Source organism: Pristis pectinata, chromosome 3 (assembly GCF_009764475.1).
Source record: "Pristis pectinata isolate sPriPec2 chromosome 3, sPriPec2.1.pri, whole genome shotgun sequence".
NCBI classification, from domain to species: domain Eukaryota; kingdom Metazoa; phylum Chordata; class Chondrichthyes; order Rhinopristiformes; family Pristidae; genus Pristis; species Pristis pectinata.
Genome location: NC_067407.1, coordinates 23,855,773 through 23,880,400, shown reverse-complemented (window position 1 = coordinate 23,880,400; position 24,628 = coordinate 23,855,773). Strand labels below are relative to the sequence as shown.

Here is a 24,628-nt window from a genome sequence, read left to right as displayed (position 1 = left end):
TAAACAATATAAGCAGCTCAGTCAAATGTTTCAAACGCCATTGTGAACAATCTAATCCATTATACGAATTATTCCACCATTTCTCCAGCTGGGTAACACTGCATCCGAGGGCTGCTTGAGCAGTCCTGTGACTCCTGCAGTATGCTTCACACTTCTCAAAGACAGAGGAGACAATAAAGTCAACAGTTTGACACCCGCAACTTGGGCACTATTTGCATTCATGTTAATCTCATAGAGATAAAAACTTGCACTGATTGTAGATTGTAATGGGAGTATGAAATTTAGGTATCTAGAAATTAATTTATTGGCATTCATAGGTTAGGACCACTGGAAATTGTGTTGCCGGCTTATTATACTGAGACCAGAAGTGAAGTCAATGTAAACTGCACCAGTTATTGCTTGTGTTCCTGTGGTTAAAAATCAGGCAGCATTGACACAATTAACAATATCCTGTTACCTTACAGGGAGAGGTGCATTAGGGCTATAGGCAGGAGAAGACAGTTTAATACAGGGCAATGTGGCTGGAAGAAATGTGGATAGGAACCCCTGTACCTTTTCCTTAAAGCACCTTCTCCAGGGAATTCACACAAGCTGTGTGTGGGAGACAGGGAAGCAGAGAGCCATCAACAATATACAGATCTGAACGAGATGATTGGGATGATCAATCCTGGTACTACAACTGGAAGGACGGGGCCACAATATTGAGAAGACAGCTTGAAACTGTGTTTGAGCCATAGGAAGAATGATTAGCAACAGTATCAAGTGCGTGGCTATGGCTCCATGGAAAAGGCTTACACTGTCCTTTCTCAGGATAACAATTCTTCCAGTACCCCAAAGGCAGATCTAAAAGGACTTTCTTGAGGGGAATAAGATACTTGCAAGGTAAGCAATCAGTCCAGGACTTAAAAAAAGTTATTCCCAAAACAGTCTCACCAACAGAAAACAAATTATCAAAAGAATGGCCCAGAAGCTGATGAGCAGTATCACTGGGGACATTGGCAACTAATTACAAAATTAGCGGCTTCTCTAGTTGGCTCTTATGGCAATCCTTCTGTACTGTTAGCATCAAATTTGCTGGGGACAGTTGTCACATTCCGAATTGGGTGCTGGGACAGTAGAGTCAGACTGGGACAGGGAAATGAGGAGAGGGGGAAATGGGACTACTGGGATAGTTCTTGTGGGAGCTGTCGTGGAACCAAGGGCCCAATGACCTTGACTGGCATTGCAAGTATAAAATAAGAATTTCACAAAAGGGTCATAAAACTGACATTTATCCCATATTTAAATATTACAACAACGATCCTGGATGTTTCTAATATATAACTTGAATGTTTAAAGGGTGCCTTATACAATGTTGAGGCCTAAAGGCTTCCAGGATGGGCATATGTGCACCACCATATTGGACACTATCTCATTCAAAATCAGTGCAACACCATCAAACTTTTTAACTCTTACTAGTGACAAAAGCTTGCTGGTCAGCTTTATTATAGGAAATGACTGCTAACTCAGAAAAGAACTCTGTCAAAATGTTCTATTATTTCTAAAAACCCTTCTGTTACACACTGAAATCAGTACAAATGGCAATGATTTCAACTAGGAAATGCTAACACATCCCTTTCATTTGGCAATCTCCTCCCCCCCCCCCCCTCAATTAAACACTCATTTTACTTCATGCTGTCGTGGGACAAAGGTCTTAATGAGTTATTCTCAGTGCAGTAAACTGGCAAGAGGAAGCAATTAGTCACATCTACCAGCTCAGTTGTGCAGAGTGAATCAACTAAAGTTTAACAGGATGACTTGCTGATACATTGCTACCATTCTTTGCATTTCCTGGGTCAGAATTAGTTTAAAACTGGGAGACCTCTCACATTCTCATCATCTCTAGGAATCCTTACACTTGCATTGATTTCATTTTGTATGTGTTTCTGCAGGGCTATACCCCTCATCTTGGCTGCAGAATGGTAGATTTGTATTTTTGTGTGTTTACAATTCTGTGTCAACAGCAACTGCCCAGTGACTTAGCTCAAACAAGTGTCAATGTAAAAATACCTTCAGTGCTTCATGCTCAAACATGCACTCAGCATAATTTGCTTCTATTTATGTGGGGCAGGAGAAGTGGAGAGACAGGGAATGTCCAATCACAATGCTACAGCCAAAGTGGTGTGGTACACACTTTGACGGACCAGCTGTTTTCTACTGCCGTCAACTTCATACAGTTATGTAAAGCCAAAGGTGAAATGAAATGTGACTTGGATTATTTAAAATAAAAGGATCAATACTGCAAGCAATTTGTAAACTGCAAGAATCATTAAGAATTTTTACAAGCCAGTAAAAACTTTTAAAACAAAACAAAAGCTTTGAGTTCATTAATATATTCGTACAGACCTTGTTTTTTCATAACCAGGAAAGAATCAGTGGTAGGGAGCACGTTGGTTAGTCTTACTTTGGTCATACAGCAGAAAATCAACCAAAGTCTCGGGTCCAGTGGATCTTGCCAGAGCGTGCATAAGGGTAACGAGGTGATAGCAATACATAGTTCATTTATGATCCACCGTCAAGCAGCCTGCTGACATTTTAGGACCAATTTTAACTGCTTGCATAAATTGTGGGAGTGAGATCTGGCCCTCATCAACTTGAGGCCTAGGATATTTTGGTTCCCAGCCTCATCACCTTCAGCCTCCTGACTGAATCTGGCAGAAGAATTCTGCCTTCAGCAGCAAGATAAATAATCACTGGTGCTGGGATAAGTGGTTGGGTTAATGGGTGCAGCTGGGGGGAGAGGGAAGGGGAGGGGAAGTTGTTGTCAGGGCAGGCGAAGAGCCTGAGTTCCTTTTCCTCCTGGCTCCTGGTCCACAAGGGAAAGAAACGTTAAAGTTAACTCAACTATCTGGGCCGTTTTTGTCCCCAGTTCTTCTTGACACCAGGCAAGATACAGATAAGACACAATGACATCGCTGCAAAGTACTAGGATTAAAATAATTGTCAGTCCCAGTGAGATCATCAGAATGCAAACTCCATGTTTAAAGGATTCTACCACCTTGTGGAGGGTATCCCTTAAAAGAATTGGTTAAAATTGTGACCAGCGATAAAGCAGCAGGGTCAATGGAGATAAGTTTTGCAGCCATGACAATTTCTGAGCTGTCTGGTTTCACTGAACAGACAGAATTACAATTAACCCTTTGAGTTTAAAGCTCTTAAAAGAAAAACTACTGAGATGGGAAAGATCAGTATGTAAGCAAATTCCTTAAGACTGAAAAGGCAGGAGAAGAAAGCAGTTCAAAGACAGATTCATCTAAGTAAGTATGTTACTGAATAATAACAACTACCATGTGTTGTCAAAACATACTTAATAGCATCTTTTGTGTAAAACAACGCCCTGGGTGGAAAGATCAGTAGGCAGAGTGAACTCCATTAAATATTAATCAAGGAACTTGGTAGAGGAATTCTACAGGTGAGGCTTTTAAAGATTGGGTGGTCAGTCGCGATATGAAATATCAGCATTCCAGATTCTGGGACCATGGTGGTTACAGAATTCCCAGTGGCGCTGGAATGGAAGGAGTGCAAATTGCATACAATAAGATATCTGCAGAAATTAGAAGAAGTAAGCCAAGAAGGTAACAAAGAGATCACCAAATGCATCACAATGCCAGTAGAGACTCATATATACAAATGGCTTTCGGTACCTATGGGAGAGGGAGGGTTAGGTCAACATTCCCCAGAATGATGTGGCTACTAACTTAGGGCATATTTAAGGCCAATTGGAAATAAATTTCTGATGTTCCTGAAATTCTGTCTTTTAAAAGAAAAAGCAGTTTAAAAAATGCAAGGAAGACAAAATTTACCTTAAATAAGTCCACATTATAAAACTAAATTATACTGTGCGCTTATCCTGGGAAAGCAGAACACAAACTCCATAACTGTCAGTCATAAATAACCCAGTAAAAGATTAATTAAAAATATCTTGTGGCTAAACAAGCAATTGCTCTGGCAACATGCAGCAATCAACAGCAAGGTTTATTTCAAATTGAGAAACAAAGGACTGCAGGTGCTGGAACCCCACCCTGACCTCTCCTCCTCCTCCCCCTCTTGTTCCCTGCCCTACATTCACCTCCTATCCTACATCTCTCTCTTTACCCCTTTACCACTCCCAACCCCTCTCGCCCCTTTCCTCTCACCAGCCCAGCCCCCCACCCTTCCTCTTCTAGCCCCAACTCTAACCCCTGCCAAGTCTTTACCATCCCCCCTGACCTCCCCCTCTCTGAGGCTGTTCTCAGCAAAGGCCACATCTTCGTACCTCTACACCCCCAGCTCAACAAAAATCACTGCTCTGCTTTTCCCTCCTATATATTGGGCTTCCCCTTTTCCTATCTTCAGTCCTGAAGAAGGGTCCTGACCCGAAACGTTGACTGCCTGCTTTTCTCCACGGATGCTGCCTGGCCTGCTGAGTTCCTCCAGCATCATCGTGTTTTTTATCTTGCTTCAAAATGATACTTCTATTTCTTAAGTTCGGTGGACCCCACACATGACGAAACACTGATCTTTCAATCTGCGTCAATGGATGCAATTGTGCTGCATGTGGCCTGAGCTTGCTCTCAATTGATTCCTTTTGTCAGGTGAGTAAATAAACCAATTCATCTGAAAGAGAAGCCAACCACCTGGTGTATAAGTTGACCTTTTTCAATACCTACTTTGGTATGACTCTGGATGAAAGTCAAACATTTGTCTTTCATGTCGGTCTGTCTGTATGTCACCGCTGCCTGTGGAAATACAAAATAATAAATTATGAATATTTTACAGGTCTTTGCTGTTGAGATACATTGTTCATTTACACACGGTACAGGTGACAGAGGAATCTGTTCCTAATTGGAGAACCACGCACTCACATCCTGAACTCTATTCACACACCTCTGTATAACTTACTGGTGCCCTGGATTATTTGGCAGCAAATGACAGTGAAACTAAGGGCATCTGCCATCATGATTCAATAAAACTGACAAGAAATGCTGTTATTGCCAGGTGCGTGTGGTTTAACAAGAATTAATGAATTTGCTGTCAATGGTTCAATGCATTTCCCCAGGCTGTTTCCACAGTGGATTACAGAAATACATGACAATGGCAGAGTTTAAGAAATGTGGCAACGAGACAGGTTGGCATTACAACATGTTAGGTTGGTGGCCTAAATTAACATGCTACAATCTTTGTTGATATATACTTCTGCATACAACTGGAGCCAGGGAGGAGGGGGATCAAACCACAATCACTCACACCTTGCCCAGGCTCTAAACCTAACATTGGTGGGCCCTTTGCAATGCCCAGACATACCGGCTTCCTGGAATAAAATCTGCACCTGTACCCCACCGCTGGCCATGAGAAGCTCCACCAGTTTTGGTGCAACATACAAAGCATTCACATAGTTCAACCGACCTGTTCATACTGTAGCAGAAAAACATTCAAACCACAACCTCTTTATGGTGCTTCACACCAAGATTCCTACCAGCAACTCTGCATTACTATTCATGTTATTGTCCATGTTTGTTGAGTTGCATGATGTGTGCCAGAAATTTACTTCATTTTGGCTAAAGCAACATTATGGCCCAGTTTTGTGCAAAAGCATGAGCTTGTGTAGACGTCAAAGAAGATTTCTCAGCGCTGTAACCTGGTGTGACAACTACAGGGCATTATTGGCAATTCTCCTATTGGTAGATGCACTAAGCAGGTATATGTCAAGAGTATCCAGCAAGTTGCTATAAAGTAGGCTCCCTTATCCAACTTCAATATGCTACAGGATCAGATTGAAAGAACTTTCAAACATGTTTCCATTGCAGAAATAAATGTTGAGGGTATGTGCAGCAGCAGAGGTATGGCTGGAGTAGGAAGAATTGAGATTGCTGTCCCAAAAGGAATGACATGTCTTTTTTACCCTCCCACCCCTCCACTCATACACTAAATGACAGTGGATGTGCTAGGAAGTAGGCAAAACCAATCTGCCACCTCAGCACATTGGCAAAGAGGTAGTTATACGATCACACATGCTATCACAAAGAACAAATCACATTTCATACAACAACAGAAGGGCCTGACAGAGGTGGTAAAAATGTCCCTGGGTGTTGTCAGCATTCACACGGCAGCTCATCTCACTTTTGTGTCCTGTTTCTAACATGTAGCATTCTGCAGCTCTTGCCCTTCAAGGTATTGGAGGAAGTGGGGTTGACAAAGCCTTGCCAAGTTACTGCAGTACATGTCGTAGATAGCATACACTACAATCACAGTACTTTAATGGTGAAGAGAATAGATATTTTTTATATGGTGTTGAAATAATCAATGCTATTAACAGTAAACTGATTCAAAGAAGCAATTTTCTTTTGTAAGCTGACAGAGAGAAAATTGGGTACAGTTTAAGACAGACTGCAAATTCACTCTCCTCCACCACTATGGAATTAAATCACATGTCAAGATTCATTAAAGATAAAAGATCAGATGAGTGAAGAATCAGAAGCTTAGCTCCAGGAAGAGACAGCATATTCAGGGTAGAAAAGGAGGAAAATTCAATCCTATTGCCCATCACAGCTGTAAATTTTAACTGGTAAAGCTTGCATCTATTGACCAGTTTCCAGATAGAAAATGGGACAGCACATCCTTAATACTGTGAATGCACAAGAGCCCAGAATTGGATGAGCAGAGATATCTGAGGAGATGGGGTGAGGCCGTGGAGGAATTTGAAAACAAAGACAAGAATTTTAAAACTAATACAATGCTTTACCAGCGTGAGAAAAAGTAAGAAAGCACTTAGGGTTTCAAAACAGATTATCATTTGTGTAATATATTTCATTTATCTATTATTATTTTGTTAAAATTATTCAAAAGGGAAGGGCTTTTATGAAGAGACACTCGCAAATTTCATTTTAATGATGAATAAAAGTATTTTGCTTCAAATAAAGAAACTGTGCAGAACAATGAATATGCAGAGACAAACTAATGCATTGTAATGCTGGTCCTTAGCAATACAGCGTGGAGGGAGGTAAGAAATCATTGAAACACGGCTGTTAAAGCAGTTGTTTTCACCATAATGTAAGGAAATATCCCAGCTTTAAAAGCAGCTTTGTGGCCAGTCTTCCCCGATGCCCACAGATAGGGGGAGGCACAATTTTCCACCATTGGAGAAGGGTGTGGAAGGTTAACTACACTCACAGGATATGTGAGCTTCTATATACTGACCCTAACCTTTCGCCTCCATCTCCAATGAACAGCAAGGCTTCCATTAGGAATGGTCATGCATAGCTTGCACATTAATAGCTCAGTGTAGACCCTTAAAGTAGCCTGAGACCTCATTACCAAGAGATAACTGAAGCTTGACATTGCTATTCTATTCTTAGAGAGGGAATCCGTCATTGGCATTTCACATTCTATTTGTGGAGCTCCTTACTGTTGGAGCAATATATATTTAAGGAGATCAATGCCTCAGAATAGACTTTACTCCCAATGCAGTTTCATCATCAGTGCCTTCACCTTGAAGAATGGAGAGATAGTCAAGAGGTCAGTGCCAGTTATGCATCCATACTATGAGACCTATTGAGAGATTACCTTTAAACAGAGCCTTGATGATATAGCCTCTCCTCACCCTTGCTTGACAGAGCATAGTATTTGAGTGCTGTATATAGTACTGATCACATTACAGGAAAGATGTGATTGCATTGGAGAGGGCACAAAGGAGATTTACGAGCATATTTCAGGGCTGGAAAATTTCAGTTGTGAGGGTAAATTGAGGTTGTTGTCTTCAAAACAGAGGAGTCCAAGAGGAGACTTAATTCCTGTGTATAAGATTAGGGGGCCTAGACAGATTGAGTAGGAGGGACCTATTTCCCTCAGCAGTCAAAAACCAGCAGGTATGGATTTAAAGTAACCGGGAGAAGAATTAAAGGGGAAATTCTGAAATTTTTTCTCACCAGCAGGTGGTAGAAGTCTGGAATTCACTGCTAGAAGGAATGGGAGAGGCAGAAACCCCCATCACATTTAAGCACAAGTTTGATGAGCACTTAACGAGCTGTGACCTGGAAGTATTACAAGGAGAGATGAGGTTGGGTAACTTTTCCACTGGCCTCACGATCAGGATGGACTGAGTGGCTTCTTTTGTGGCGTAGATTTTCAATTATTCTAATACTTCTGGGTCTGGCTCTCAGATGGATGCATACAAATTGCAGTGCTGAAAAGGAAGGCGAAAATTGCAATGTTTCAACTTATCCTCTAAAATTAATTGGCCCTGTGGATTTTGAAAGTAAGTAATTCTAAAAATGAAAGAATCAGCATTTGCCCATTATTCTACAGCATGCCATTTGATCTACTGGCAATTACCTTATAACACATCTTATTAGCTGTCACTTCTGAAAGTGACCCCCAACTGCACATTTATTAAGCCAACTGACCCCCATGTTTCTAAGTATCACAATTGATTTAAATGTACAAGGCTGCTTAACCAAAGTCATAAAGGTATTGTCTGTGCAACAGTTGCAACCCTCAGCAAAGAGCCAACTGAATTCATTCTATACTCTCCTGAACTTAGGGAAATTGGCAATGTTGGCAATTCCATGCACTTGTCTGCTTTGTCTTCTTGTTGAAGGAAGAGTGTAGAGCATCAGGGGCATCAATAATACTGTGGAGAGTAGCAACCTGGGAGATATGGCAGAAATCAGCTGCAGTTCCCCAGCATGACCCTGAGGCCAGGAAGTTGAATATGATTGACCTCAACTGACAGAGCATAGGTATGTGGATGCCACAGAAAGCTGCAGGTTTGTGCTATGGACAACTGATAAACCTTAGTCTGTGGTGACTCTGCTACTGAAAGAGGCCAAGAGAGAAGCATTGATCCCTGTAGACTTTGGGGGTGTAAGGTCTTTGAGTCCTTCATCTACCTCCTACCTCGGGGCCCCTGTTCATGGCTGCATGTCACCTGCACAGGTGCAATTCACACTGGGAAGAGCCTGGTCAAATTTCTGTTTTAAATGAGTCAACCTGGAAATGGCCTTTATTAAATTTCACTCCAGAAAATGTCAATTTTAATTCACCAAGCATGAAGTAAACAGAACCAAATGAACAAACCCCTTAGTCCATTTTCATATTTGATAGTTCTTCCCATGCTTCCATTTCAGTTTTGCTTTCTCAACTTTAAAGATCTTAACATCAGCAATAAGTGTATAATTTGTTTTTAACTCTGAAACAGCTCAAAGGTCACTGAAATTCACTGCAGTTGTGGGCGACCTAGTTGTAGGTCATTCATTATGGCTCAAGTCAGCATCTTTTTGTAGCCAGCTAAAATGTCCTGCATAAGTACAACCACACACATCCTGTCCTTAAGGTTAGAACTAGTTCAGTCAAATTATTTTCCATGCGAGAAGCAGGCTTAAAATTTGAAACTGAATAGTAGATGTTTTTGTGCCCTATTGTACATGAAATACATAAGATTAGCATGTAGAGACAGCAAACAATCAGAAAGACAAATTGGATGGAGTATTAAAGCAGGCAATTTTTGCTAAAGCCTAGAAGGCATTGGTGAGACTATACCCTTCCTATTTAAGGAAGTATATACTTGCAATGGAGGTAGTTCAATGAAGGTTCACAAGAGTAATTTCTGGGATAAAAGTGTTGTCTTATGAGTGAAGTTTGAGCAGGTTAGGCCTAAAATAATTGGAATTCAGAAGAATGAGAGGTGATTTTATTAATGAGACGTGATTTTATGAGAGGTGATATATGATTCTGAAGAAACGACAGAGTAGATATTGAGAGGAAAAGCAAAAACAAATCTGCAGGTGCTGGATATTTGAAAATGCTGGAAATATTCAGTAGGTCAGGCAGCATCTGTGAAGAGAGGACACGAGCCAAAAGTTTCATGAGCATTTATTGACTTGAAATATTGACTCCATTCCCCTCTCCAGAGTTGTTGTATTCCTGATTTACATGCTGAAGTGTGCTGGTGCAGATGTCAGGAATGTGCTGACCTGCAAAGAGGAGCTCAGCAGTGGTTTAAAAGGGAATTACAGGCTAAAGGCATGTTTCAGCCCAGAGGTGTTTACATGTTGTTAATTTTAATTTGCTTAACGGAGGAGACAGTGTGAGAATATTGTGACTAATAGGGAGCAACTGTCTAAAGATACAAGATCTGGCAGGTGTCCACAAAAACAGAACTGTACAAAATATAATTAGAAAATGTAATTTTCTCTGTGAATAACCACAGTAAAGCAAGAGCTTATTGATGCATTCAGAGTCGGAATGTGTAAACCATACCTTAGCTACTTTTCACATGCATTACTGAAAGTCAAAATTAATCCAAGACTTGTTGATAGGATGCATGCCCATTTTACGGTGTAAACATGCTGTCTCGTCTTTACCCTCTCATTATTTATACTGTGCACTGTTGGAAAGAACATATAATTTGTTGTCCACATAAAAGCTCAGTGAAACCTACTATCAGATTTTTCCTCTTAGCTGTCGCATTGTCCAAAAGTTCAATGCCATTCTCATACATGGAAATCTACACGACGGTCTGGAGTGGGGAGGGACGGTCGCTTACAACTGTGAAGCACCTACTTTAGTAATCCATCATCTTTAGTAAACCATCATGCTACCATATAGGATGGTGACTTTATACTCACTAAATGTAATATCGTTACCATGTACATGTATTTTCTCATTTTCTGTCCCTACCTAATTTCTTTTCACTCAACGATGGCACATTGTCCTGGAGTACACCAGAAATGGCTTCAGGCATACATCGGTAACTCATCTTAGTGAAGTTTCTTCATGCGTGAACTCAGATGAACATGGGCCTTGTCAAGTATTTGGACATTTTTCAGGGAATATTTTATGGCATTTGCCTTGTGCTTACATATAATACTTTAAAAGTGAATCTACTCAATATAAAAAGACCACAAACTTTTAACATACATTAATACCAAACAAGTCTCTTGCTAGACATCACAACACACAGCCTTTTCCTTATAGATATAATGGGAATCCATTAAATCATCAAGATGCATCATCCAGGACAATCAGACAGACTAAACAATTGGTCATCATGGCACAGGTGGTTAAGAAATTTTCACACTTCTTGATGGGGGACAAGCATGCAAATAAGAAACAAGAACAGGAGTAAGCTGCAAATCTATAAGATCAGGGATGTTCTTCTGCCTCAACACTATTTTCCCATCACATCCTCATATTCCTTGATTCCTTTTCATTTGAAGAACATGGGCTCTGAGAAATTGCCCAGCCAAATTTCTGGAGTGACATAAAAGAACCCAGTTATGAGGTTTCACTCTGGGATAAGTCCATTTTCAATCATGCCATGCTGAAATAAACAGCAGCATTTGATTGGATTTCCAGGCAGAAATACCTGTAGAGAACATTCTCCCGAGATGGTGATACCTATAACTAGTCATAGCAGTTGACAGGCACACTGGCAAATCGCTGTGCAGGAAACTGTCAGAAATACTGACCATCTAATTCCATGGGTAAAAAGAAATGGAAGAGAGATCCCTATGTTCAGATAAGAGTACGGTTTTCAACAAAAAACTGTGAGACGTAGCTTTTGTCTTGTAGTTATAAACTAAAAATGAAGAAAGTGTCTTGTGGAAACCGTTTAAAGAGAAAGTCATGTTGAAAGCAAGTAGGTGAGCCGCTAAAAAGTATAGGATATGTGTTTTGTTATTTCTCAAACTTTCACAGGGAGGATTAAGCTTTTGGCAGGTAAATGCACCTTGCTTTGACTGTATATTCATCTTGTGTACCTCATCACACCCTCACCTGTTACCAAATCATAACCACATTCTGTCCAAGAGACTATCAGCAGAATACAAATATGAATTGGAAGCAGGAGTAGACAACTCACTATCTCGAGCCCGCTCTGCCAATTAATCAGATCATATCTGAATGTAACATCAATTCCACATTCTTGTCTACCAGCAGTAACCTTGCTTTTCACGTAACTATTCACCTCTACCTTACAGACATTCAAATACTCTTCTTCCACAAGTATTCAGACATCTTTCTTCCATAAGAGAATCCTAAAGAATCACAAGGCTCTGAGAGAAAAAAAATTGCCTCATCTCCATCTTAAGTATGCAATCCCTTATTTTTAAACTGTGACCTGTATTTCTTGGTTCTTCCACAAGAAGAAACATCTTCTCTACATCCACTCTATCAATATGTCACAGGAGGTAATTCCCAATTTCCTCACATACATTTTGTAGCACGGGTGTTAGGTGCATGGGATTATGAGTACGGCACAATGGCTCACCTAGTAGAGCTGCTGCGTCACAGACCCAGCAACCAATGTTCAGTCTAGATCTCCAGCATTGTCTGTGTGGAGTTTGCATGTTCTCCCTGTGATCACGTCCATATGCTCTTGTTTCCAACATCCCAAAGATGTGCAGGTTTGTAAGTTAACTGGCCACAGTAAATTGTCCCTATTGTGTGTGTAGGTGAGTGGCAGAGTCTTGGGGGAGTTGATAGGAATAAACCATAAAAACCATAGAACCATAGAACTAAACAGCACAATACAGGCCCTTTGGCCCACCATGTTGTGCTGACCTTTAAACCACACCTAAGACTATCTAACCCCTTCCTCCTACATATCCCCCTATTTATGTATGGAGAGAATAAAATTGGATTAATATAAGATTAACATTAATGGGTGGTTAATGGTCGGTGTGGACTCAGTGGGCCAAAGGGCCTTTTTCTGTGCTGTATGACTCTATGGCTCCATGACTCGAGGAGACCTTGCAGTTCAAGGTTGCACTGCGATCCATTATGTGTCCTAGATCAAATCCAGGCCATGGCTATCAAATTAGATCACACTGTTTTGTACCTCATCCTCATTTAGCAGCCTTTGTTCCATTACATTTGTTAAAATGTCCAATAAAAACCTATCAATCTCAGTCTTGAAAATTTCAAAGGACCTAACAGCTACAGCCTTTTACATGAAAAACTTTCAGATTTTTACCCCTACTAGAGTCAAAAATGCTTAGTAATTCCATTCTTAAATGGTACGTTCCAATTTTAAGATTATGGGTTCTCAATCTGGATTCTCCCAGAAGAAGTAGCTTCTTTGACTAATATATCAATTCTTTTTAAACACACCAATTCAGCCACCTTCTAAGCTCAAGCTAATTGCATCACCCTACTAATGTCTGGATGACATCAGATAACTCAGTACAAATTGTGAATCAAACATGAATCTTTTGATCTTTATGATTTGCACCTATATTGGACATTGCCTTTACCCGTAATGCTTTTGGAAGGATCTCATATGATAGACAGAAATAGAATCAGTTACCTCTCCATCACCTGGTAACCACAAGCCAGTAGTAACACAAAATATTCTTTACTTACATGGGTGGGTGCAACTGAAGCAAAACTCATGAAGTTCAACATCTTCCAAAAACAAGCAGGTGGCCTGACCATCACTCCATCCACAAGCCTAAACAATTCCATTTTCATCACCACAAATCATGGCTATCTTTTTTTTCCTAATAATCTCTTCAAACAAATCCACTACCTCAGTCACAGTGGACTTGTGCATTTACAGACCCATTAGTTGGACAAATGGAGGGTACAGGTACAAGGCATGAACTGAATCAGGGAAAATTAGAAGGACTAGCACAAGCAGGGGAAAAATCAAGAGCAGAAGAATAAGTCAAACTAATGGAGGAAATGATAATAAATTAATGTTATTCTTTATTATTTTATTAAATTAAATCCATTTAAACCCTCTCCTGTAATTACAACGGTTGTGCATACATTATGGTCATATTCTTTTTCAATATTTTTATTGAATTTTAAATTAATTTCAAATTAATATACATAACATTAGTGATTATACATGTGGTGCAAAGAGATCGGGATAACAACAGTTAATATATACACTCACAGGGAGTAAAATATATAATCTGAACCTCCCAATCTCTTACTAAGTGAGCATGATACAAAAAAAAATTTGAAAAGAAATTTAATTATATGAAAAGAGAACCCCCAAATCAAAAAAAAACAAAAGCAAACCAAAAACTTCAAAAAAAAACTGGACTGATATTTCTGCAGTTAAAAACAAATCATTATGTCGTTAGCTCTGCTCCTCTATATTCAAAGGTTATTGAAAGGGACTCGAAAAAGGTCCGCTTATATCATATGGAAATACTGAATAAATGGACTCCAAACTTCCTCAAATTTAAGCGAAGGATCAACAGTACCACTCCTAATTTTTTCGAAGTTTAAACATGTTATAGTTTGAGAAAACCATTGAAATGTGGTAGGGGGTATAGGATCCTTCCATTTAAATAGGATGGATCTCTTGGCCATTAATGTAACAAATACAATCATACGACAAGCTGAAGTGGATAGATGGCCGGAATCCATCATTGGTAACCCAAAAATTGCAGTAATAGGATGGGGTTGTAAATCAATATTCAATACAGTTGAAATAATATTAAAAATGTCTTTCCAATATTTTTCCAAAAGAGGGCAGGACCAAAACATATGTCAGGGAGGCCACCTCCAAATTACATCTGTCACATATAGGATTTATATGGTGATAAATACGGGCTATCTTGTCCTTAGACATATGGGTCCTGTGAACCACCTTAAACTGTATCAAAGAGTGTCTAGCACACATTGACGATGTATTAACTAACTTGAGAATTTCCTTCATTGACTCTATAGGTAAAAGTATATAGAGTTCTCTTTCCCATTCATTCTTAATCTTATCAAGTGTCTCTAGATGTATTTTCATAATCAGATCATAAATTATTGCTATCAAGCCCTTCTGATAAGGATTAAAACCTAAATTTCTTTCCGTAATTTCAATTTTATATGGTATCGGAAAAATAGGTAAAATAACTTTTTTTAAAATTTCTAATCTGTAAATATTGAAAAAAACCTGATCTAGGCAAATTGTATTTACTAGACAGCTGTTCAAAAGACAAAAAACAGTTATCAATGAATAAATCATGAAAGCATGTTATTCCCTTCATTTTCCATAAAGAAAAAGAAAATTCTGGATGGTTGAAAGAAAAAATTGGATTGGATAGGACTTGATAAAATGAATTTATTCAATCCAAAAAATTTACGAAATTGAAACCATATTCGTATTGTATGTTTAACTATTGGGTTAATCATTTGTTTACTCAATTTAGTAAGTGCAAAAGGGAGTGAAGCTCCTAAAATAGAAGCTAATGAAAATCCTTGCACAGACTCATACTCAAGATACACCCATCGAGGACATTGAATTACATCTAAATCTTGTGCCCAGAAAATTAAATATCTAATATTAATTGCCCAATGGTAAAATCTCAAGTTAGGCAAAGCCATACATTATGGTCATATTCAAATGTGAAATAAAAGAAAACTTCTTTATTAAAGTAATATAAATTAATTGCAGATAAGTAGATAGATTGCCTCTAACTCTGCACAAAGAAAAATATATCTTCAAAGTGGAACTGCAAATTGAACTTGAACTTCGTAATTTAATTAATTGGAAAAATACTGAATTTAAACATTGATGTTCACCCTTTCTTATTTTGTTGCTGCCAAACCCTAATTACATCCATTGTGGTTCACTTTACTTTTCCCTCACCCAAATCTCACAACAGTAGAGAGCTAAAAATTTTGGCGCATAGTGGGCACAAATGTATAGTTAAGGCGGATCCAATATGGGACTGACTTGGTGCAGGTTAGGGGGCTGTTTGTCAGAAACATTGCTTGGGACTGGAAATTGTAGGATGGAGTATGGATCAGAAGTTTAGACAGGCAGTATTCTGGGAGAGAGCTGGGAACACTGGAATTTGGGGAGTTCATAGAAACAACAAGAAGCTTCTGTTAAACATGATGTCAAGTAGAGCATTGTGAAAACCTTACCTAGTCTAGTGTGGTGCAGGTAATCCCAAATTCTGGATTTGCTGATTGCAACTGACACTTTATGCATAGACACAGAGGGCCAAATGTCTGATCCAGACATGGTAAAGGGTGCATTTGCTTTTCTAGACTGGCTAAAAAACTGTGCAAACCCTTCCTAACCACCCTATTGAAGGTTTAGTGATCCAGAGAGCAATGGACACAGTGTGGACAAATACATAGGAAAGCAGTTCTACCAAACAACAGTTTTCACTAAAACTTGGGCAGCAGAATAGCACAGCTAGCAGAACCACTGCCTCACAGCACCAGAGACCTAGGCTCAGACCTGGCCCGGGGTGCTATATGTGTGGAATTTGCATGTTCTCCCTGTGACCACATGGATTTGCTCCGAGTGCTCCAGTGTCTTCCCATGTGTGGATAGGTTGGTAGGTTAATTGACCACTGTAAATATGCAACTGAGTGGTAGAATCTGGAGGGAGTTGATGAGAATGTGGAAAGAATAAAAAACAGGATTAATGTAGGGTTAGTCTGAAAGGATAGTTAATCATTGACACAGACTCAGTGGGTCGAAATGGTTATTTCCATGCTGTACCTCTCTGTGACTCAAAAGATATGGAGAGAATATAGATAGTTAAAGAGTGGGTGAGAGATGACTAAAACTGGGATATAATTGAGATTACCTGATATGATTCATTGCAAAATATAAATAGGAAAGTGTAGTGTTGCAATTGCTCTACACATTACTGTAATGGAATCCAAATCATCATATCCCAAAACGTTTCTACTCAAAATATCTGGCCTTACGTAAAACAAAGTGAAATGGGACAGACTGATAAACATACAAATATCTTCTTGTGTGATAGATAGATAGGTGTCTTTATTAGTCACATGTACATCGAAACACACAGTGAAATGCACCTTTTGCAGAGAGTGTTGTATTAGTCAAGCACTCAGAAGTATATACCTTCTTTAATCAAAAGCAGGTTTGTAAACAAAAATTAATCAGAATTTGTTTACAATAGACTCTACTGAAGAGACAGCCCAACAGGTTAACACAGTTTACAGGCCTGGAGAGTCAAAGAAAGCCCATCAGTTTTCCAGGATGTATCTGAATCAGAAGTGGAGTGTGTTTGGTCTGTTCAATGTAATGCATTTGCTTCACAAATATTTACAGGAGTGTTTGTGTGCAGAAGCATGGAATTGAATAATGAACTTAAAATGCTTACTATGAATGAGTACATCAATAACCATTTGTTGTCATTTTCATATAGCTTTGTAAAAGTGGAATCTTTATACTGTGCATATCCAGTTCACCTAACAACTATAATTACTATCACACTATGGTTCCAAATTTTTCCCCACTTTCAATACTCTCTCTCATTTTGATCTCTATTCTTGCTTCATAACTTATTTTCACTCCATTTCTGAGTTCAGAAGTAGCTAATGAAGCCAATGTAGGACCCTCAGGCTCTGTTCCCAGGTGGGGTAGGAGTGGGGCCACAAACAATCTGCTGGAGAAGCTCAGTGAGTCGAGCAGCATCTGTGGAAGGGAGGGGACCGTCAATGTTTCAGGTCGAAACCCTGCATCAGATTTCTACCTGGGTAGTCTACAACCCAATGGCATGAACATTAAGTGTTCCAATTTTAGGTAACCCACCCTCTGGTGGGTTCCCCCCCTCCTTCCCCTCCTCTCTCTCTATCTTCTCTTTCTCCTTCTGATCCTCCTCCGGTCTTCCCATTTTGTCCCCTTTGCCAACCCCCCCCCCCCCCCACCCTGCCAGTGTCCTCTGTAAACAATCTTTGTCCCTCTCCCCCTCCCGGTTCCATTCACCCCCTACACACATAGTTCATCCACAGTCACCTGCCTCATCCCCCTTCCCCCAGTTTAGTTCTTCTTCTGCTTCTATCTGCTATTCACCTCTCCCCTAATGGCTCCCATTATCACCTCCTTTGCTTATCAGATTCCAGCACTGGTAGCTCTTTGTGTTCCTGCTTAGGTCCCCTTAAAGATCAGCGTGGCCGTCTATGTGTGGAGCCACAGGAGATGGATGAGATTTTTAATGAATATTTCTCATCAGCTTTTACTGTGGAGAAGATCATGGAAGCTAAGGAATTGATGCAAAATGAGTTGGACCATATACCCAGGGAACTAAAGGATCAACCAGCATTTGAACAGGCAAGGACTGATTAGGGATAGCCAGCATGGCTTTGTGTGTGAGAAATCGTGTCTCACAAATCTGTTAGAGTTCAAGCACAAACTGGAAGAACAGCATCTCATTTTGTATCTCAGAACCTTGCAGCCTAACGGCATAAATATTGAATTCTCCCACTTTAGGTAATCTCTACCCCTTCCCAACTACACCCCCCCTGCCCCCCCCCCCCCCCCGCCAACCATGCTTCTTCCCTTTCCAGGCCTCTTTTTTCTAACTTTTTTTCCTCTCTCTCCTAACCTTTGACCCATCTCCTGGTGGATCTGGTCTTCCCTCCTCCCCCACACCTGCCCATCACCATCTCTTACCTGCATCTACCTATCATCACCTTGTGCGCACCCTGCCTCCCCTCCTTTGTCCATCCATCACTGCTTTGCTTTTCCCTCCTATATACTGGGCTTCCCCTTTTCCTATCTTCAGTCCTGAAGAAGGGTCCTGACCCGAAACATTGACCGCCTGCTTTTCTCCACGGATGCTGCCTGGCCTGCTGAGTTCCTCCAGCATCATCGTGTTTTTCATCTAGATTCCAGCATCTGCAGTCCTTTGTTTCTCTAATCTGTTAGTTTTTTTGAAGAGGTAATTAAGGGGACTGACGAGGGCAGCGCAGTGGACATTGTCTATATGGACTTTTGACAAGGCCCCTCGTGGTAGGCTAGTCTGGAAGGCTAGATCGCATGAGATCCAGCGAGAATGAGCTAATTAGATACATAATTGGCTTGATGTTGGAAACAGAGGTTGATGGTGGAAGGTTGTTTTTTGGGCTGGAGGCCTGTAACTAGTGGTGTGCCACAGGGATTGGTGCTGAGTCCATTGTCGTTTGTCATTTATATAAACAATTTGCATGAGAATGTGCAAGGCATGGTTAGTAAGTTTACAGACGACACAAAAATAGCTGGTATAGCAGATAGTGAAGATGATTATCAAAAATGACAGGGGGATCTTGATCAGCTAGGTAAGTGGGCCAAGGAATAGCAAATGGCATTCAATTCAGATAAGTGCAAGGTGCTGCAGTTTGGGAAGTCAAACCAGGGTAGGACTTTCACAGTAAATGGTAGGGTCCTGGGGAGTGCCATAGAACAGATGGACCTAGGAGTGCAAGTACATAGTTCCCTGAAAGTGGCATCATAAGTAGACAGGATGGTGAAGGTGTCTGGCACGCTGTCCTTCATCAGTCAGAGCATTGAGTATAGGTGTTGGAATGTTACATTGGAGTCGTACTAGACGTTGGTGAGGCCACACTGGAATATTTTGTACTGTTTTGGTTAACCTGTTATAGGAAAGACATCATTAAGCTGGAAAGAGTGCGGAGAAGATTTGGGAGGATGTTGCCAGAACTTGAGGGCCTCGGTCATAGGGAGAGGTTAAGCAGGCTAGGACTTTATTCCTTGGAATGTAGGATACTGAGGGGTGACCATCTAGAGGTGTATAAAATCATGAGGGGCATGAATAAATTGAATGTACACAGCCTTTTTCCCAGGGAAAGGGAATCGAAATCTAGAGGGCATAGGTTGAAGGTGAGAGGGGAATGATTTAAAAGGGACCCAAGGGGCAACTTCTTCACACAGAGGGTGGTGTGTATATGGAACGAGCTGCCAGAGAAAGTGGTTGAGGCGGGTACAATAAAACATTCAAAAGACACTTGGACTGGTACATGGATAGTAAACAAGGGATATTGGCCAAATGCGGGCAAATGGGACTAGCTTAGGTGGACATCTTGCTCAGCACGGGCCAGTTGAGCTGTAGGGCCTGTTTCCGTGTTGTATTACTCTATGACTCTATAAATTAGGATGGATACCTAATGGGTAAAATTTAATCACTGAACGTGACTCAGATTCAATCCGTTGACAGAAGATGTGGTGGGCCAAAGGGTCTATTTCTATACTGTACAACTCTATTACTAAGGACACGAGGATGTGCGAGTTGCAGATTCAGCAAGATCACTATGGGAAAAGAAAAGGTGCTATGACTCGAAATATTTTATATCATTTTGCTTTACACACCACTTCTCCTGACTATAGAACTTGCTCTTGCTGCTTTGAACCCTATCCCTTGTGTGCAGCAATTGAAATCTTTTAACAATCAGATCCTGGACCAAGTGGTAAGCTACAGGAAGCTCCTGTGCCTGCTGACTAAAACCTCGCTCTGCTGACGAGGCCTTTTGTATTCCTGGAAACCATGAAGATTAGTTTTTGAGATAACTGGAATAACAAGCAATCTTTTTCTGGAGGAATTCAGAAGGTTGAGCAGCATTTGTGGGGGGAGAATGGGATTGTCGACATTGAAGGTTGAAACTCTGCATCAAGGACTGAGAGTGGAGAGGGAAGATAGCCAGTATAAAGAGGACAGAGGGATTGGTGTGACAGAGGCCAATTACTGAGTTCCTCTGACACACTGTTTATTGCTTTAGATTCCAGCATCTGCAGTCTCTTGTGTCTCAATTTTGAGACAACTTTCCTCAATACACTTGCCTCCAGCTACATCCTGATGTATGCCACATATTAGACAAAGAACAAAAACCATTTGCAGAAACATGGAGCAACACACACAAAATGCTAGAGGAACTCAGCAGGTCAGGCAGCATCCCACGGAGGGAAATAAACAGTCGACGTTTTGGACCGAGACCCATCATCAGGACTGGAAAGAAAGAGGTGAGAAGCTAGAATGAAAGAGTGGGGGGGAGGGGGATGAGCCACGAGCTGGTGGGTGATGGATGAATCGAGGTGAGAGGAGGGAGGTAGGTAGGTGGGGGTGGTGAGGGGGAGGGTGGGAATGACGTGAGAGGCTGGGAGGTGATGGGTGGAAGAGGCAAAGGGCTGAAGAAGATGGAATCTGATAGAGGACAGTAGACCTTGGAATAAAGGGAAGGAGGTGGGGAACCAGAGGGAGGAAGGTGTGGGTGAAGGGGTAAAGAAGCCAGAGGGATAAGGAAAACAAAGGGGTGGGGGGGAGGAGTGGGGGGCAAACAGAGGGGAGTGGTTGAGTGGTTATCGGAAGTTAGAGAAATCGATGTTCATGCAGTCAGGTTGGAGACTACCAAGCAGGACGGGAAGTGGAATTAAAATGGCTGGCCGGGAGATCCTGGCTGTTACAGTGGACAGAGCGCAGGTACTCTGTATTGGGTCTCACCGACATAGAAGAAACTGCACCAGGAGGCACTGGGATCTCTTGGTGGCCAGCCATTTTATTTCCACTTCCCATTCCCACACTGACATGGCTTCCTCTACTGCCAAGTTGAGGCTAGATGCAGATTCGAGGAACAACACCTCATATTCCGTCTTGGTAGTCTCCAACCTGATGGCATCAACATTGATTTCTCTAACTTCCAGTAATCACTCCCCTCTGTCTCCCTCCCTCCCCCCCCCACCCACCTTTTGTTTTCCCTTATCCCTCTGGCCCCTTTGCCCTTTCTCCTTCCCCTCCCCCACCCTCACAACCTGTCCATCACCCACACCTTCCTCCCTCTGGTTCCCCACCTCCTTCCCTTTATTCCATGGTCTACTCTCCTCTCCTATCATATTCCATCTTCTTCAGCCCTTTGTCTCTTCCACCCATCACCTCCCAGCTTCTCACATCATTCCCACTTTCCCCTCTCCCTCACCTGGATTCACCCATCACCCGCCAGCTCCTGCTCTTCCCCCTCCCCCCACCCTTTTATTCTGGCTTCTGCCCTCTTTCTTTCTAGTCCTGATGAAGGATCTTGGCTCGAAACATCGACTGTTTATTTCCCTCCATAGATGCTGCCTGACCTGCTAAGTTCCTCCAGCACTTTGTGTGTGTTGTTCCAGATTCCAGCATCTACAGAATCTCTTGTGTCTCCACTTACAGAAATATAACAGCATCTTATCAAGCAAACACATAGATCTTTTACATCATGAAGTTGACTTAAAGTTATGATCAGGTTAATGGTCACCAAATCACATTACTGGCTACAATCAGGTATGTAATGTCAGATGATCATCCACCATGTCTCCCTCCTGTCTTCTCTCAGACTCATTTACCAGAGTTTAATATATTACATCTAATACTTAACACAGCTAATGTTTATCAGATAATTTCCAGAATAAAAATCCAGACATTCAAAAAGTCAGAAACATTGCTAATGAGCAACATAAATATGTGCTGCCATCATTTAAAGTGTAAGGGGTTTAATGCTTTGTCTAAGTAATAGATTTAATTTAAACAGGATTGTATGGATCCTAATGGATACATCCAGAAAAGCCAGGGTTCTGGAGAGTCATCAGGTATCTTTCTGTAGGGTTTAGTTGCTCCTGGTGAAGGAAGGCACTCCCACATGCTGTGTTGACAAATGCCCACTGTTTGAAAGCTTATGTGGTATTTATGATGGATAAATATCACAACTTCATGCCATCACATTGATTTCTGTACCAAGTCTATTGATGAGGACTGCTGTAGTACCAAGCTGTCGTGGAATGGGGCACCTGTGATAGCAACTTCAGGATTTCTGTTTTTGATTGCACAAGTGTGTACTCTGGAAATTGATATAAAATCTACTCCATAATAACAATAAGCACCGTCAGCATCACAGTTAGTTTCTCACAAAAACCAGCCCAATGTTTAATAAATTCTATACTGCATTTGTTACAGTAAATAATACTGTAACTATTAGCATTACAGTAATACACCTAGTCTGCATTCTCCACACACTGCAGGACACTGCCTTCTTCCTATTGATCCTGTACTTGATATGCAGGATGTGACTACATAAATTACATTTATTGATACCTGGCAGGATGTTTCCCATCAAAATTCCTGAGTATTACTTAATTTCTCTGAAGCTTGCGACTTTCAATAACAGATGCCATCTACATCACCTCAGGTCCTGAACAAGCTGTGTACTGTAGATTTTTTTAAGAAACCATTCATTCGATCACAAGGAAAGGAGAAAATAGTAACAGCAATGCAAACACTGCAGGATGAATGGAATTGACATTCAGTAATACAACTACTGGAGTTTATCAAACCTTATTATTTTGAGGGACACTAATGTCTATTTTTAGTGATGGTGAGGCAACATGTGCACATGATTTCTTTTATACCTGGATCACAAACTTAATAAAGTTTACTCTTATTATGCTAAAGTCATTTTAACACAAAGAACTTGATTGGTCTACATGTTTGAATTGAGCTTTCAAGGCACATCTGCAACAAATGAGGCTTGGAGGCTTTCTGACTTCCAAAGAAATAAAGAAAATGATAAAAGCAATGAACCAAAATGCTTAATTAAATAAACATGAGATGCATAAATTACCTGCTTCAAGGCTCCTGAATGATAATAACCTATTTATTTGAATCTCTGAGTCAATGGCAATCACTAACTCCTCACTATCACTGGTGCAGCCTACTTGGATTGCTTCCATTGCCCTCCCATTCCACCCTTTGACATAACTAATAACACCTCCTGCCAATATTTCTTCATCCATGTCTGCGCTACGGCACCCCGCACAGGATAAAACTGCATTCATGATACCTACATGGTGTACAGTGCCTGGCCATTCAAGCCAATCTGCCTCTTGTCAGGTCTTTATATTAGTCACACTTCCTTAAAGACCAGAATTTTTTTTTGTTAAATATGCATCCAATGGTCTAATAAAAGTCAGCATTGAATCCATTTGCACCAGGTTTCAGGCTATGCAGTCCAGATCATTATTGGGAACAGTGTCTCTTTAATTATTCTACAAAAACTTCAAACTTTTAAATTGTTAAGTCTCCCTTAACCATCTCTACTCCAAGTATCATTTGTCATACTAATAACACTTCTACTGTGCACAACTAAGTGAGGCCATTATTAAAAACAAGTTTGAGCTATATTACAGCAATTATCTGCGACGAGCCTGCAGTTAATACAAACTGAATTAAGAATATTGCAGAAAATCTATTTTGAATAGGATTCTTCCATCCCTCAAGTACACAAAAATTTTTCTGATCACTTGACTCAGAAACTCAAATGCCAGAATTAATGCTAGACTACATCACTAAATTTCAGTTTTGTGGCCAATAAAGAATAGCTTCAGATTAATCATTTATATATTTCAATGCAGGCATTCTGTAGATAAAATAAGCCTGGATGTGAAACTGCCAGTAATGATATTTTAGGCCAGGAACTTGGTGTGAAGTAGCTGTGCTGTTGTAAGTTAGTGTAACACAAGAGGGCTAGATGGTAACAGTATATCAGTATATTAATAAATCACTATACCAAATCTGGAACTTGGACTGGAAATAATGTTAAGCAAATGAGATGAAGGCCACTGTCTGCCAAATCCTAATTATATGACATTGAGCAATATTAGTCCAGTTTCCAGCCATGCCAAAATCTTTCATCAATTCAATGCTAACCAATACTAAATAGGTAAACATACTCAGGATACTAGGATGGCAACATGGAAATTTGCATTCTCTGATTAGTGCAGTAAAAGGTGTTCTTAACATGCGAAAGCTGAGGCATACAATTAGGCAATTTATAGGAAGATTTATGGAGCATCTACATTATTTCATATACCACAGAC

At 40.6% G+C, this 24,628-nt stretch overlaps 1 protein-coding gene across 2 annotated transcripts in view; it reads right to left on the bottom strand.

Annotated features, from left to right (window-relative positions):
* Nucleotides 1–24,628, bottom strand: part of LOC127568245 (BTB/POZ domain-containing protein 19-like) — a 120,759-nt gene that overhangs the window by 11,688 nt on the left and 84,443 nt on the right. For both annotated transcript variants that reach the window (XM_052011772.1, XM_052011773.1), the window contains exon 5: nt 4,689–4,757. In XM_052011772.1, the coding sequence (XP_051867732.1) occupies nt 4,689–4,757 (69 nt within the window). The remainder of the gene's footprint in view (nt 1–4,688; nt 4,758–24,628) is intronic.